We start from the raw sequence: 16183 nt of genomic DNA, 5'->3' as shown, positions 1-16183 counted from the left end.
ATCATATAATAACACATAAGTGTGTATAAATTTGTGTATTAGGTACACATAGTATTGCTCTTAAAATAAATTGAATTATTTATGCAGACCAAGCTCAAGAAAGGGAAACTAAAAAAGACAAGATAATTTACAGTCTGGGTTCAAGGAAGCTTTATGTTTTCACGAAATAATAAAAGAATGGGTGGTCCGTCTACACAGACAGTCAATACAGTGACGGTATTTTGAGGACTACTATTTCATAGACAATGAACCCTAAACTACAATTTAATTACCTATCACACGAGGTAGTTGATGAGACCAACAAGATGAAACGACAAAGGTGCAGTTCAAGTCCCTTCCTCTCGTTGAATTTGCCGAAGAAGAGCAGCTGCCAGATGTAACGTTGCTTGCATGCGTTTCTGTGGATCTGCATCTGCCTCCTGGCTACCAGCGGTCTGCAGTTGTTGAGTCCCTTGACCTACTGACAGAACCTCTCTCCGAGTTGTTGGAGGCACTGCAGCGGGCACATTGGACAGTTGCTGCTGCAACTGTTGCACTTGACCAGATTGAACTGTTGAAAACTCTGTCAGCTGATTATTTTGCCAAACATAGCTCTGTGGTTGACCAATTTGATTGTCAAATTGATGCCCTGCAGTTATTTGCCTAAGATTCTCGCCCATTGTTTCATTTGGAATGCTCTCTAACTGCCAGTGCAAAAAGAGTTGACGCTAATTGTGCAAGTTGTTCTGGTTGCAGGGATGTAATTGGCACAGGCAAAGTGGAAGGTTTAGATTCCCCATGCAACACCTTGCTGTTTTCCAATAACGGGATTCTGGCAATTCCAGCAGGATATTGGCTAGAGCTTGTTTCCTGCACAACCTTTGGCATGACTGAGGGGTGTTCCTGAATGATAGGATCAGTAGAACTATTGGATGCAAGCGATGGTACATCTTTGGAAACGGAGACTGGGTTCTGCACATGGTGAGAGGATACGTTTGGTGCCAATGTGGGGTTCTGCTGATGGGGTGGACACTCCTGCCTGTTTTCACTGTACGACTCATATAAACTACCAACAGCATGAACTGAACTTGCATGGACTGAACTTGAATATGACGAGGGCAGGCTGATATAGGCATGTCCCCCGGAAAGGAAAGATCCGGAAGTGTTGATTGCTTCGGATATGATGCATCAGATTTAAAAGATAACACATTCATATCCTTGATCTCATTCAGATAAGGTACAGTCGCATGATCAGAAGCAGAAGGTTCCAACCTCAATACAACCCCAGAAATGCTCAGTTTGCCCGGTACTCTCAGTACCTTCTCTGAAAAGTCAGATGGAGGTACAAGAAATAAGGTGGTCTTGTCATCCAATTTAGCAACTGCCGCTGGCAGCCTCTCCGCCACTCCCATCACCACCACCACCGCAGGTACAAAACCAAAACGTTTTCTCCCCGAACTCCATTTCTTTACGTCATACTTCTTCCTTTTTGTCATATTCATCAACGCAAGCAAGAATTATGATTGAATGACTAAATTTGCCATCAAAATTCCGAAAAGTAAAACAATCCAACCAAAGAAATAATTACCACTCGTATCCTTAGCGACGCGAGCTACAGGGTTTCATGCCGTACTATAAATACGACAGAAGCATAAGAAAGAACAACTTCGATAGGATCCAGTAAGAGGTGTACTTCCATAGTACCTCTCATGCTGTACTGTTAGAAACTAAATAATTATAGGTCAAAGACATATACCCACCCAAGATTTATTGTTAACCTAATCTGATAGGTTTTAAATATTAAAAATTTAAGTTTTCACGCATAAATAATTATAATTAATAATTAATTTTAAGATAAAATTATTATTTAATAAATAATATATTAAAAATAATAAAATATTATTTATTTTTTCCTTAAGTTCAAAAAAACTAATAATTCTTATTTATAATATTAAACTTTCAAAAGTTTAATTTTTCCCTACTAGGTTTTACATATTTCAATTTTTTCTCTTTCTCATAACCTTATTTGTCTCTAGTGACAGTCCTCCGTTATCCGTTTTCTTCAACATTTTTGTCTTTGACAAAAATATCGTTTATATCATCAACGAAAACATCTTTATCACTATTTGACAAAAATATTATCAACATATCTTCATTAATAATAAAAATCGATCATTTTTATCAAAGTCGAAAACACCAAAGAAGAGGAAGAAGAGATAACTATTGCTAGAATGAAATAAGGTTATTAGAAGAAGAGAGGATCAAAAAATGCAAACTCTAATAAAAAAATAATTTTTTAAAGTTTAATTTTAAGAAAAAATAAATAATTTTTTAAATTTAAAAAAATAAATATTTTTTTATTATTTTTAATATATTATTTATTAAATAATAATTTTATTTTTAAATTAATTATTTTATTAATTTTGATAGCCTAGGAAGGAAAGTTTAGAGTTTTCATCCTTCACTGTTATCAGTTTAGGTTTGCTATAGAACCTGGATGGGAAAAAGTCGTTTAGCCTTAATTATACATGTGGTACCTTCCGTCCATCTTCTGATTTTTTAGGTAAAAAATTCCTGATAGCATTGCATCAAGTCAAAGTTTCTTATCTACAATGTACGCAATACTACATCTAGATATCATAGCTACTATGAAAGACTATATAGAGGATATTCCTAGGGATCTAATCATGGAATTTTCGTTGAATGAGAAAGACCTCCATTGCAGTCAAGAGTTGAAGCTAGTAAGGGCAAATGCCTTGTGGCCACCTGGCTGACCCATTTTTCGTCAGATAGGGCAAATGCCCGGAAAAAGAAAAAGAAACTACTGGGATAAACAAGTAGGATTGGGTAAAGGAGAAGTTCATTTCTCAGGCAGGCACTAGTGTAATTTCCATGTTGGGCGAGAATTAATCTTATGCAAGAGTCATTGCTGATCTTAAACGTTTGAAATTCGGGAAAAATGTAGATAACAAAATGCCTCACGAAATTAGATGTATTTTGTTAGAGGTTAGCAAATGATCAGATAGTTTGAATTATACAAAAGAAATATATACCTGCAGTATGGTCTACTTACAAGAATTCCTACTTTCTACATTTCGTATAAAAGCTAGACCCTACGCCTAAACACCCTCTTTATATTGAAGCCTCCAGGCACAACCAAAGTTTGCAATGGTGATCTCATAGGAAAGTTACAGTGAAAACAAGACCGAGGAAGTTGTAACTGATTCAATGGATATTTACTTAGAAGACTTCAGCAGTTGCAGCTTGTCAACCTTATGGTCACAAACGCTTGAATCCAGGAATGAATAGAAACAAGATCTCTCTGTAAAAACAATTTTTCCTGTGTACAAATCGACCTTGCACTGCAGCCAATCCAATGCATAATTCCAATGTATTCAGCCATGTTTTTGGTTCTCATCCCCTAAAAAAACCATGAGTTCTAAAATAAGCAACAATAGTAAAAGATTAAAAGTGAAACTCAACTAGATGTCGTACAAAATTGACAAGAGAGAAACTCAGGAGAAAAATAGTTTATGAGAGAAAGAAAGGAAGGCACATTGCAGAAGTGAGGCCCCTCTAGATCAGTCGATAGAGCATAAGGCTCTTAACCTTGTGCTCATGTGTTCGAGTGTGAACGTTTTTAATATTTAATTGCCAAGTGGAGCAATAACTTACGCAATGGAGCAGGATCAACGTGTACAAAGAAACTTGCAGCAACTATCACGTAGCAAAGCATAAGCATTAGTCCTTTGAAATAGTTAGAAGTTCCTTCCTGCAAAACCAACATAACATAAATAATATTCTACAGACAAACAGGAAAAAGGCGCTCCATATTTTGCAGTCTTAGAAGCAAAAATTGCAAACCTGCAGCATGAAGGCTACCACTAGAACAGTAATTATAAGTGTAGCTGTCTCAAAAAGTTGAAAATTCAAATCCATCGGCTGTCCCATGATCCACCCAACAACTACACAGAAGGGAACCTGCAGCCATAACAACAGCAATTAGATTAATAATCCAAAGAGGGATAAAAATACAAACAATCTGAAAGTCATCTAGACTATAATAGATGATGGCTTGCTACTTACCCCAAACATGGCTATCTGTGTTGACGAACCAATTGCAACTCCCAAAGATAAATCCTACACAACAGATTTAAGCAACTTCTTAAGAGTAATTACTTGTGTTCAGTTGCAATATAAAATCAATAGAACAAGCACTTACAAGCTTATCTCTCATTGCAAACATTACAGCACCCGCATGCTCTGCTGCATTCCCAACAATTGGGAGTACTATAACACTTATAAATGCCACTGGCATTTTCATCTCAGTAGATGCTCCCTGAAAACTCAACAAACATATATGCTATCAGCACAAAAATTCAATAAGAGTGCAAAAAGACAAGAAAGTTTTCATTACTCTGCTAAATAGAACTTGCTAACATAAGATCAGACTGTCACATGCCCAAAATGTATGAGAAGAAATGCAACAGATAACAATGTAAATAAGCAAGTCTGACAGATATATTGCAGGTACCATGGTCAGCATCTCAATATAATTATGCATAGAATGTATTCACAGTAATATATTGCACAAAAGAGGCTGAGATATATTAACAAGAAAATATTACCGTAATGGCATCAACCAAGCATTCTGAGAGGACTGAAATCCATGCTGTTAAAATAGACAGCCATATTACTGATTTCCATTTTGTTATCTCAGGAACTTCTTCATCATCTGAATCCACCTGTTCAATTGGAGACTCTCCCTGAGTTATGCCAGTTATTATACAGATCATTAATAACAAGTGAGTAATGAAGTAAAACTACAAGTAATTTTCAAAAGTATATCAAGAAAGTATTCTCTGTGGATGTAGACAATTTAAAGTTAATTATTGTGTTTCTCTCTTCTATACTCTTGCTATTTTCATCTCTCGTTTAATAGTTTCCATCACTTTCTTTCTATGTGTAATATTGCTCCCAAATTATTTGACTTAAGCACATATATCATGCCCATCTTTTTGCTCTTCTTTTAGTTATCATATGGTATTCAATACCAAAGAGATCTTAATAACTTATCATGCCACAATTTAGTAGCAAAAGTAAAATTAAAATTCTTCCAATATTGGCATTTGACTACTGATTACATTATGAGAAATGTGCACATGCATTTTATATAGGAGAACAACAGATTAATGCAATCTATTGTACTACCATGGATGTCATAAAAAATTTTGCTTTAATGATAATAAGATTCAACGGTCATAAGTTATTCCAAGTTGAAGATAAAAGAAAAATACAATGCATAAGAAACAACAGTGATGCTAACCTGATTAAGTGGAGCATATAGATTTTGCTGGCTTCTCAATTGAAAATATAGATAGGCAGCATAAGCTATAAGCATGACACAACTACTAAACCTTGACAGGGCCAGTTCAGATTTCCCAAAATGCAACTCAGTGTGTGTAGCATGAAGGACAGCAGGAAATAGTAGGCCCATGACTGCCATCAATAGCAATCCAGAGTTGACTGAAGCAACTGCCTATCAATAAAAAATTGAGGCATCTTTGTCAAACAAGTTGTTAAACTTATCAGAGAACAGAAGACCTAAGCATTCACCCCCTGGTTTAATACATCAAATATGAGCAAAGTGTTGACATACCTTGCTAAACACTTGTGCCTTCTTATAATTCACGAGCCCCCCACAGAAAAATGCACAACCAAGTACCAGCAACATGTTTGACAGAATTGAACCCAATAATGACTGTTGAACAACACGAATCATGCCATTTCTTAATGCAAATATTGATATAATCAATTCAGTTGCATTTCCAAAAGTAGCATTTAGAAGTGCTCCAACTGCAAAGCATAAGTAAAGGCATTCAGAGAAAATAACACTAAGAATATGTTTTATTTAATTGAGAAAACCCCACTTACAAACTAACTTTTGTTGTTATTTCTAACGCTTTAGATTTTTACTCTTCTTTTTTAAGTCTTTGGAAATATTCAATATTGGAAAATAATGAATTCATTCAACTTAAAAATGCAGAGAATTATGGGGAGCGTAAATAATAAAATTTCAAAAATCATAAATTTTAATAAAAACTTCAGCAATCAACATCAGGCAAAAGTTAAATATTTAAATCTAAAGAATGAAAAGAACATTACTTGTGGGTCCAGTATAGAAAGCCAGCTGCCTGCAAAAAGATTAAGCTTAAGCTGCATTAGGAACTCACCAAATCATTTAATTTATCACTAACACAATGAGTTTCAAGACTAGCGCATGTCTAGAATTCAAATACATCTAATTTTAATAGTCTAAGGCATGGAAACACATCTAAGCTTAAGAAAATTCGAATTTGATTACCCTGTTCAAAAGGGTTGATAGAATATGAAAATTCAAATAATTGGATGATTCCACATGACACATGCATTCCATGAAGAAGCACTGATGTAAACAAATAAACAGGTGTGGAAACTCACTCTGTAACAAAACCGAGACGCTCAGCCAATGGTATTGTCCCCAACAAGCTCAAAAGAAAAACCCAACTCTGAAAGTCCCTCAAAAAATTATTTTAAATAAGCAAAGCATACAAATGGTTACATATGCTTGTAGAACAGAGCCAAAAAAACACAGACTCACTTGATTTCCAGAAGCTTTATCCACAACAATCGCAATGGGACCAAAAATCATGAGTATATTAAGTTTAGCCGAGAATATAACAATCTTGATGCTCCCAAGAAAACCACCTATATTGTTGCCCTTCTGACATAAAGATTCATTGATATTATCTGCACCATCTTGAGATAGTGATCTGTTTTCAAATGCGTGTTTTTGTCTTGGAGAATTCTCCCTGGTCTCGCGTTCAACCTCAAGCACTGCTCTTTCTTGCATAAGTGACGCCATCTACACAAACAATCAAAAATCATTTCATCAAAGTGTGTGTGTGTGTGTATATATATATATATATATTTACATAACATCAAATCCAAAAAAATAAAAATAAATAAATACGCTTTTAATAAAAAAATATATTTACGTAACATAAAACACACACAAAAAAAAAAAACCAGCTCAATACCCTTTTTATCAAAAATCAATGGTTACATAACTTGAATCGGAGTGCTAGAACAAAAAAATGATATGCGAAATTCAAGATGAGATGAAAAGAAGATTAAAAAGAAAAACAAACCTCAACATGGGATTGACTATGAGTTAGTTCTGTGTTGTTGTTTGTGTTGTCCATGTTATTGTTGTAGAGTGATTACAGACCTATAAAGACGCAAAAATTCCGTAAACAAGCACGGGCATTACTGCTCCGTCATGTTCTTCACAAGGAAAGGTTGATAAAAAAAGTCTACAATCATCCAAGAATTGTGGAATATAATATTCTTTGAGGGATGGAGGGAAGTTTCGAGGAAAGTATAGAAGAGAAAAAGGGTGGGTCTGGAAAGAAAGAAAGTGTGCTTGTAATTGGAAGTCAAATTGTGGGTGGTTCTGGCATTGAATAATTAAGTCTAAAGAAAGTTACGCAAGCGTTGTCGGTTAAAATTGCATATTGGGCAAGGCAACGCAAGGCAAGGCAAGGCAACGCAAGCATTAACTGTAAAGGGGTGACATGGAGAAGGTTGAAAACCAAGGAAAGCAAGTAATGGAAATTCAACAATAGCCATTCGCATGCGCTGTTATCGCCATCATTTCTCTTCCTTCTATTTTCAGACTGAAAACGTGTTGCTGCCCATCGCTTTGTTTCTACCCAATTTCCTTTCTAATTCAACCCGGGAAATTCATGAGAGAAAATTCATATCTTTCTTTTTCTGCAAAATAATACAAAATAATAGTCGTAAACCAGAGGTTATTCTTTTGAAGAAACGTCGGTCGGTCTAAATCTCTGAAAATTTTCTATCAATTTTATTAATCGAATTTTTTTTATTTTGCGGATATATATTATAATCCACAAAAACTTAAACCACATCTTTTATCCGAATTGATTTTTATAAAAATCATAAAACACATCTAAAATAAATCAAATAATACACCTAAAATAAACAAAACGCCAACCACAATTTATTTATTGTTTTGTTTGTTTTATATGAGGTTTTCTAATTAATCTTACAAGTCAAGCCCAACTGGATGGGTCTCAAGTTCACAAGCCCATGGGCTGTGGCCCAAGAAACATATTTTTAACCAAAAGGCACATGGAGAGTGAATTGTTCAAGAAGTAAGAAGAAATGAGAACCAAAACGCGAGTTAGCAGAGCTCGGCTCTGTAAATTGCCTGCACCAACCCCAACTCCAACCACCAACGATTGTTCACTTCATTTTCCCACCCTCAACCTGGTATTCTCTCTCTCTTTTATTAGTTTGTTTACCCATGTAATTTTGTTGATACTCGTGAGATAACGTCCTTTCATCCAAAAACAAAAATTGAGAGATAACTGCAATTGTGGATTTTAATGCTTGGTTTCCTTAATTATTGGTGATAGAAATGAAATTCTTTTGAATTGATAAATAGTTTTCAATTAGGAACTTCGAATCGTGACGTGTTGTAATGTTGCCGAAATTTTTAATTCTCCGTTGATAGGTTTTTGTTCTGTTGTTTACTCTTTAGTTTTCAGTTTTTTCAATTGATTGACTAGGTTTCTTAATTAATTGGATCTTTATACAGGATGAAGCAAATGACAATGAAAATGTTGTTAATGCGACTTCTGCTTCTGCCGATATTGGGACTGATAATCTAGTAGGAATGCGTGGTGGCTTAGGTGTCAGTGGAGAGTTTACGGAAATGGATTGGTCAGAAGGAGAGAGTTGTATTATATGTGATAAAAGTGGTGAGAATTTGTTGGTTTGTAGTGAAATTGGTTGCTCACTTTCTCTTCATGAGAACTGCATGAATTCTAGACCTAAATTTGATGATGTGGGGAATTTTTACTGCCCTTATTGTTGGTATAAGTGTGAAAAAGTCAGGACTCGAGAGTTGAGAAAGAAGGCTATGGAAGCAAAGAGAGCTTTGTCGTGTTTTATAGATTTGAAAATAGATGGTGATAATGAAGAGAAGAAAAATTGTGGAAGAGAGAAAGGCGAGGAGCTGAATGTATCTCCTCGGGGTGGACAGAAAATGGATTTTGAGGATGGGAAGGATGATGATCAAATTGAGAGTCTATTTGTGGAAGTGGATAATGACCGAGAAAATGATGGGGACACTGCAAAATTAGCTGACTCCTGTGATCAATGTAAGATAGCTGTTGAACACCAAAGCGAATTTTTTTCTGATGATCAAAGTCTGAAGGAAAAACCGGTGGCCAAGTCACCTCTGAATACCATGAACAAAGAACAATCAAGTGAGGAAAATGTATCTGAAAGTCATGAGTGTGAAGTTTTAGAAGTTGAAGAAGAAATACAAGTGGAGGATTCAGAACAAGCTGATGATAGTGAAAATGAAAGGACAGAAACAGACCCCTGTATTGCTTCCAGTGTACAAGAAGGAATTGCTGTGGATGGTCCACATCAGGTAGAAGGAAGAGAAATGGGCATCTCTGATTCTGTAAAGCAAAAGCAAGGAAGAAGGGGGGATGAAGTAAAAATTCTCCCTGAAACATCAGGAGCTGAAATGTCTGATTCTGATGCAGAGACAGTCTTAATGTGCCAGAGGCGAGTTGGACAAAAAGGTAAGAAGAAAGCGCCTCAGAATATTGATTCACCAAGGAAGCGATCCTCCCCATTAAATGCCCGTCCAAAGAAAATTGCTAGGACTCACAATGAGAAAGTAAAATCCTCCAAAAAGCCTAATCAACAAAAAGCAGCTGCTAAGAAATTGTGAGTCTTCATGTGCATATGGCAAATTTATTCTTTAATGAAATTTCATGTTGGAAATGTCATAATTTGGTTATAATAGGCATTATTGATTTGTTGAATTGTTTTTGTTATGTGATTTGGAATCATTTTTTTATGTTGCAGCTCAAACCAGATGTATTGTAATGAGAGGCGTAAGAGACTACACTGGACAGCTGCAGAAGAAGAAATGCTCAAGGTATGGAGTTTTAGACATGGCCTCACTCCTTTTTTTCAAACTTCTTGCTATCAGATTTTACTGTTAGGATCCCAAATGCAAGGTATGGGATTTGGATCCCACATTGGAAAGTATGGGCAACTAGTGTGGGGTTTATATAGCCTTGGGCTCTCCCATCTCAATAGCTAGCTTTTGAGGTGTGGTTCTCCTAAGGTTCGTATCATTTGGTATCAGAGTCATCACCATGTCTCCCAGTTGCAATCGTGCGGCACAGGTGGTGATGCCGGCATTGCAGTGTTCGCCCGGGGCTAGCAGGGAGCTAGCGCACAGCCAGCCCACGTGGGCGTCGGGGCTGTGGAGCGTGGTGGTATGTTAGGATCCCAAATGCAAGGTATGGGACTTGGATCCCACATTGGAAAGTATGGGCAACTAGTGTAGGGTTTATATGGCCTTGGGCTCTCCCATCTCAATAGCTAGCTTTTGAGGTGTGGTTCTCCTAAGGTTCGTATCATTTACCTTCTTCGGTGAAATATCGTGAATGGGATATATTGGTTCCTGAACTATTTCCAAAACACAGAGATGTTGATTGTGTAGGTTTTATATCAGCTACTGCATGAGATATAAATTTATGCAAATAGGATCTGTTAGTGGATAAGTGCTCTCTGCACCCTGTTGGCTTTCAGATAAATAAAAATTATTTGATTTCTAAAATGCCTTTATATACATTATGTTGCTTAGGTTAGTTCGAAACTTTATAAAAATTACAGGTTCAAAGTATACAGCTTTTGTTTAATGAATAACTTACAGGAACATAATTTGGCTCATTTTATGTGTTCTCATGTTTTTATGTGTGAAATAGAATCAAATTCTAAAAGGTTAACTTCTTGTTTAATGTGATGTCGAATATTTGGGATTAAGTCAGAAGATGAACTTTTTAATATCTGATTTGCTGACTTGTTACCATCTATTCTTATACTGCAGGAAGGAGTGCAGAAATTTTCAACTAAAGTGAACAAAAATCTACCCTGGAGGAAAATTTTGGAATTCGGTCACCATGTTTTTGATCCAAGTCGAAATCCAGCTGATCTCAAGGATAAATGGAGGAACATCATGGCCAAAGAGTGCTCAATGGTTAACAGGAGCTAATGATGATTACTTAGGACTCCGGAGGATTTAACAAATATATCTGTGAATTGCATTTTGCGACTCCAAAAGAATGTGGTAACCAGAGTTAAATTTATCAGCGTCGATGCAGGCCTTGTTCAAAGTTTAGAGGTGCTACCTTTCTTAGTCTTTAGATGCCATTTAGTGGATAAGTACTCTCTGCTGACAGGAAGTCTAGTCCGCCGGAGTCTGAGGCGCCTTCCTAGAACTGTGTTTTAAGGGCATTATTTTCAGACTTTTGATGATGAACTTCACATGCTTCGAACAAAGGACTTGCGGAGGAATCGAATGATGCATGGAATCTTAAATTCATAAATCAACAACTCTGTCACTTGATCTAACTAAAAGTTACCTCTGATGTAAGTTTCTTCTGGATCATCGTTTTACTAAAAATATTTACTTGCATGAAACAATCACTTGTTGATCTCTGATCTGTGTCTTAAATTCAAAGAAATGTAATTTCCTTTGCCAAGTTCTCTGGACGACGGATGTCCCGGTATCATTAGAGGTGTGCTCTGGCCAGGAGACAGTCCAATTGTGTTCTTTTTGCTATATTTGAAATTCTATCTAAGAAGCTGAAGCTCTACTCCAAGCTTCTAAATCACTAGATCCAATGTCGTGAATATTTTTTTTGAAATTAAGTTAAATATGTTAAATATATTATATTATTCTAATATTTCTCATCTCATCTCTAAAGATCTCACCTTCCCTCTTTCTTTCGGCACCATCTTCTTAAAATAATCTTTCAATCTCTGAACAAGTTTTTCAGATCTCTCAAATTCCAGAAATAAATCTCAGCAAATCAAAAAACCTCCTGTTGCAGATTTGAGCACGACGGTTAAACAACAATCGATTAGGCGCGTATGGCTCTATTTTGATGAAACTTGAGAATCCATAAGAAGATGGGAAATTAATTAAAATACGTATAAAATTTACCGCATAAACCTTTTATGATAAAATTTCTGTAGTTTTATCTTTTTAAGCAAACATTATTTTCTATTTCAGCAATACCCTTTATCGTATTTTTTTTTATCCAGATTAGTGTTTATCAAAGTAAGAAAAAAAAAGATAAAAGGTATTGTTGGAATAAAAAGTAAGGTTTGTTTATAAAGGTAAAACTACAGAAATTTTATCAAAAAATATTTACGCTTTAAATTTCGTGTCCATTCTAATTAATTTCCTTAAGTAGATCTACAAAAGAATCATTTCATGAAACTGGATAGAAAAACAGAAAATCCAGCAGATTTAAAGGTAAGGCAAAAACGGAGAAGAAGCAAAGAGAAAATGAGAACGGAGAGAAAAAAAAAAAAGAAAAAAAAAAAAAGGGAGGGTTGGTACGATGATTTTATATTAAATAAAAAATAAAATTAATTTAGTAATTTTCATTGATTAGAGGTTTAAAAGAGTTTTTCGGAAATAATGTTAAAATTAATATAAAATAATATGATTTATAATACAAAGAGTGACAAAAACATTTATTTTATGTTATGGGATAAATGCAGTTTGTACTCTGACCTTTGTCTTGAATAATTATACAAATCTATTATTTTTGTTAACACTTATATGAATATATTTTGGAATAGTAGAAGTTCTCTTTTTTCAACCAAGACTAATCGAATGATATAAATAGTCAAATAAATACCCTACAAGAAAAAATTAAGGTTGTAATTTCAACTTTTTGAATTTTAAAAAATTTTATGTGTTATATATCTTAATACGTGGCCTAACTTAGCATCCACGATTCCAATAGGAGGGGATTGATTTTTTATTCTCTCTATATATATGTGATTCATGCATGCAGTTGATTGATAATTTTGAAAGAAGCAAAGCAATGAAAGGGTTGTGTAAGAGTGTTCCTGTTTGTGTTTTGCTTGTAGCGTACATCGTATTAACAACGAGTTCATGGCCTCTCCAAATAGAAGCAAAAATTCCAGAATTCGCAGCTATCCAAGGTACAAATTTATTTCCAGAACCACGAAGAGATTGCTCTCAGTGAAGTCTTTTTCTGTAGGTCTGTGTTTTCTTGTCACACTGTTCTCATGTTTGTCTCTGCTGACAGGAAGTATAGTTCGCCGGAGTCTGAGGCCACTTCCCACAACTGTTCCCAGTCCTAACACGAATGGACTTCATCAACAGTTTACTCCTCGTAGCGGTTGGCCCTAAAATAAAATAAGTTTTATATTTAATAAAAGTAAATAAAGAGGGTTGTAGTTGAATGAGAGTATTAGAGATTAAAAGAAAAAAAGTTTAACATCTAATAAAAGGTGAGCGTTAATTGGTTTTGTATAATACGAGACCCTTTTTTAGTCTCTAACACTCTCCTTCAAATGTAACCACTATATAACTATGGTTGTTAGTCTGTTATTTGATTTAGTTTGTTTTTGAACAAATGTATTGTCACTTGTATCGATGAATAAATACTTAAGGTTGTACTTTAATACTATGTTAAGTGCAACCACTATAAGACCATAAAGTGTTAGTTTTGTCGTTTGGTTTAGTTCGTTTTTAAATGGGTGTATTGTCACTTATATTCAAGAACATGATATATTGTGCATGTTACGCTATACTTTAATACTATATTAAAAATATATATTAAATCTATAAGTGTGGAGATTAAAATTTATATTACATAAAACTAATTAAGTTTTATTAAGATTTAATATACCATATTTATATACTGCTCGTTTTACTCATTTTTATTAAATGTGAAACTTTTTTTCTTTTAATCTCTAATATCCTTCTTCAAATAAAACTCAACCTAACTCTCTTTTATTTGATGTGAGAGTATTTTCTCTTCTTTTTTGTATTGGTATGTCTGCATTTGGGAGAAATGTCTTTCTCCAAATCATGGCTTTATCAATAAAATATTTCGTCAAACACTTAAATTGACATGTGCTTGTTGCAATTAAACTATGGCGTTAAATGAAAGAGAAACGAACTACACAAGAATTCACCTTAATTTTCTTATTTAGTTATTTAAATTTCTCTCAATTAATCATGCTTTGGCCCTTGACACTCGATCGGTGCCATGGAAGTATAACAGATGATTTAATACGTTTCTGCAATGGACAAATTGGACAAAATAGTTCAAAAACAATAACTCCATCCAACTATAACGCATGATTTAATACGGTTCTGAGAGGGACAGAAGTCCGCGCCACTGGACAGAATAGTTCAAAAACAATTAGTTGAGGGTATTCGTGTACTAAAAAAAATCTGAGAGCACAAAACAGTGACGCAAGTATAACTTAGACATCATGCATGAAAACCTCTGACATGTATGCATTTCAAAAACATGGGAATAGTTAATAGGTAAGTTTATATGTATTGTAAAATTATTTAATTATATAATGATATATTTTAAAATAATCTAATTATGTAATGATATATCTATATAATTATATATATAAAATTTTATGGCCAAATGAGTATTTCCCACCCAGAGTTTAGTGTAAACACAATTTTTCACTCGCTAATTATCAAAAATTCAAATACTCATCTTTTTGTTAAATTTTATTATTATGGTCAGAGGTAAAATTATCATTTAAAAAATATTTTAAAATCTAAAAATATCACATTTTCGCCCATTAGGTTGAAAAACTAACAAAGTCAACCCCACCAAAACTTTAAAAGACTTACATTACCCCTTAGGTTTTTACAATAACTGTCAACGACAGGAGACGACCACATCTACGGTGTTCTCTCTCAATCGTGCTCTATTTTTGGTTGTCTCCCCTCACTGATGACACAATGAAGAGATCAAGATCTGGGTCTCTTCGTCTCACAACGGAGTGACAAAGAAACCCAAATTTTAATCTCTTTGTCACACCCTTGATGAGATGAAAAGATAGCCAATAATAATCATAAATAGACCACGACTAAGAGAGAAGCCAAGAGGAAAGGAAAACGTCATTGTCGCCATTGTCTCTGGCCATCGACAACTGTTGCAAAATCGCTAGGGGGGAATGTAAACTTGTCAAAGTTTAGGTAGAGTTGACTTTGTTAGTTTTTAAACCTAAAGGTGGAAATGTGATAAGTTTTTTTTTTAAATATTTTTCTTAAATAATAATTTTACTCTTAATAGTAACAACAAAATTTAACAGAATGATAGGTATTTGAATTTTTAATAATTAATGAATAGAAAATTGTGTTTGCACTAAACCTTGGGTGGGAAATAGTCATTTGGCCTAATTTTATTCAATTTCGAGTCAATTTTCTTTTGAATGGTCTAAATAGTTGACTGACTAAGTCTTCAAATTCCCATCCCATCTCGTACGCACAAATAAGTGGGATCCATTTAGTAGCTTGTATTAGACTTTTTGGAAAAGTTTAAATACTTGACTGACCATTTCTTCAAATTACCTCCCATCCCAGCCCATCCCATCCCATCCCATCCCATACGCACAGATAAGTGGAATCCATTTAGTGAATTCTATTTGATTGACTCTGATCTATTGTTTGTCTCAGCCCACAGGACGTGTATTCCTCCGGAGTCTCAAGCGCATATTGCTGCATCAGTCCGGAAAATTTTTACAATTCCTAGTTATCACTAATCATCATCATATCAAAGCCAATTACACGTAAACCTTCAATGTCCATTTCCAACCCAAACTTTCATCTTCTAAGTTTAAAAAGTCTATTTTTCATCCAACCATTTATTAAAGTCAAGCATTGTTTTATTAGTCAAAATGTATTGCATGTATACCTCTAATAGTACAAACAAGTTAAATGTTTACCCTAATTATTTTATATTTTTTCTTTTTGTTTCCCTATTTTTATTTTTCTTTCTCATTTCTTGGTTGCTAGAAAACACCAAAGAGGAACCCAACATATCCAACCTCTACCTTGCCATGACACCCTTAGTCACAACACTAATTGATTGGGATTTAGTTGGATTTGTCTAATTCTCTCAAATTGAGAAGATTGGTCTCATTGTCACGTAAGAATGAGAGGAGAAAGAAGTTTTTGGAAGTCTCATTACCACCTATGCAAACGTTAAAGCTCAAACACAGGCAATCGTTGGCCCACCTAACT

The 16183-nt window shown here is 34.7% G+C and overlaps 2 protein-coding genes and 1 long non-coding RNA gene across 4 annotated transcripts; 2 read left to right on the top strand and 1 right to left on the bottom strand.

The window, feature by feature from the left end:
• Nucleotides 1-3011: 3011 nt before the first annotated feature.
• Nucleotides 3012-7885, bottom strand: LOC123216526 (vacuolar cation/proton exchanger 3-like). 2 transcript variants are annotated; one of them, XM_044636962.1, is made up of 12 exons: nucleotides 7170-7885; nucleotides 6620-6883; nucleotides 6460-6527; nucleotides 6145-6173; nucleotides 5639-5835; nucleotides 5306-5518; nucleotides 4608-4745; nucleotides 4202-4318; nucleotides 4066-4119; nucleotides 3844-3960; nucleotides 3655-3751; nucleotides 3012-3400 (listed from the first exon to the last, which is right to left on the bottom strand). In XM_044636962.1, the coding sequence occupies exons 1-12, from the start codon at nucleotides 7221-7223 to the stop codon at nucleotides 3375-3377; spliced, it is 1374 nt and encodes a 457-aa protein (XP_044492897.1). In that variant the 5' UTR covers nucleotides 7224-7885; the 3' UTR covers nucleotides 3012-3374. The 2 variants fall into 2 exon arrangements, with proteins under 2 accessions (XP_044492897.1, XP_044492898.1); XM_044636963.1 differs by having other exon boundaries at nucleotides 4608-4724; nucleotides 7170-7884.
• A 280-nt stretch (nucleotides 7886-8165) lies between these two features.
• Nucleotides 8166-11756, top strand: LOC123216525. Its single transcript, XM_044636961.1, has 4 exons — nucleotides 8166-8316; nucleotides 8645-9792; nucleotides 9934-10006; nucleotides 10967-11756. The coding sequence occupies exons 1-4, from the start codon at nucleotides 8209-8211 to the stop codon at nucleotides 11129-11131; spliced, it is 1494 nt and encodes a 497-aa protein (XP_044492896.1). The 5' UTR covers nucleotides 8166-8208; the 3' UTR covers nucleotides 11132-11756.
• A 1157-nt stretch (nucleotides 11757-12913) lies between these two features.
• Nucleotides 12914-13631, top strand: LOC123217797. Its single transcript, XR_006502536.1, has 2 exons — nucleotides 12914-13101; nucleotides 13209-13631. It is a non-coding gene; the product is annotated as an uncharacterized LOC123217797 (long non-coding RNA).
• The last annotated feature ends 2552 nt before the right edge of the window (nucleotides 13632-16183 follow it).

The sequence above is a fragment of the Mangifera indica genome, chromosome 5 (assembly GCF_011075055.1).
Source record: "Mangifera indica cultivar Alphonso chromosome 5, CATAS_Mindica_2.1, whole genome shotgun sequence".
NCBI lineage: Eukaryota > Viridiplantae > Streptophyta > Magnoliopsida > Sapindales > Anacardiaceae > Mangifera > Mangifera indica.
This window is presented reverse-complemented; position numbering and strand designations above follow the sequence as displayed.

Bases quoted from the DNA above. Each gene is read 5' to 3' on its own strand.
- LOC123216525 (XM_044636961.1), top strand. From the start codon at position 8,209: ATGAGAACCAAAACGCGAGTTAGCAGAGCTCGGCTCTGTAAATTGCCT. The intron at 9,793-9,933 runs GTGAGTCTTCAT...TTTATGTTGCAG, and splicing joins AAAGCAGCTGCTAAGAAATT to CTCAAACCAGATGTATTGTA. The intron at 10,007-10,966 runs GTATGGAGTTTT...CTTATACTGCAG, and splicing joins CAGAAGAAGAAATGCTCAAG to GAAGGAGTGCAGAAATTTTC.
- LOC123216526 (XM_044636962.1), bottom strand. From the start codon at position 7,223: ATGGACAACACAAACAACAACACAGAACTAACTCATAGTCAATCCCAT. The intron at 6,528-6,619 runs GTGAGTCTGTGT...AGGGACTTTCAG, and splicing joins ATAAAGCTTCTGGAAATCAA to AGTTGGGTTTTTCTTTTGAG. The intron at 3,961-4,065 runs GTAAGTAGCAAG...TTATGGCTGCAG, and splicing joins CACAGATAGCCATGTTTGGG to GTTCCCTTCTGTGTAGTTGT.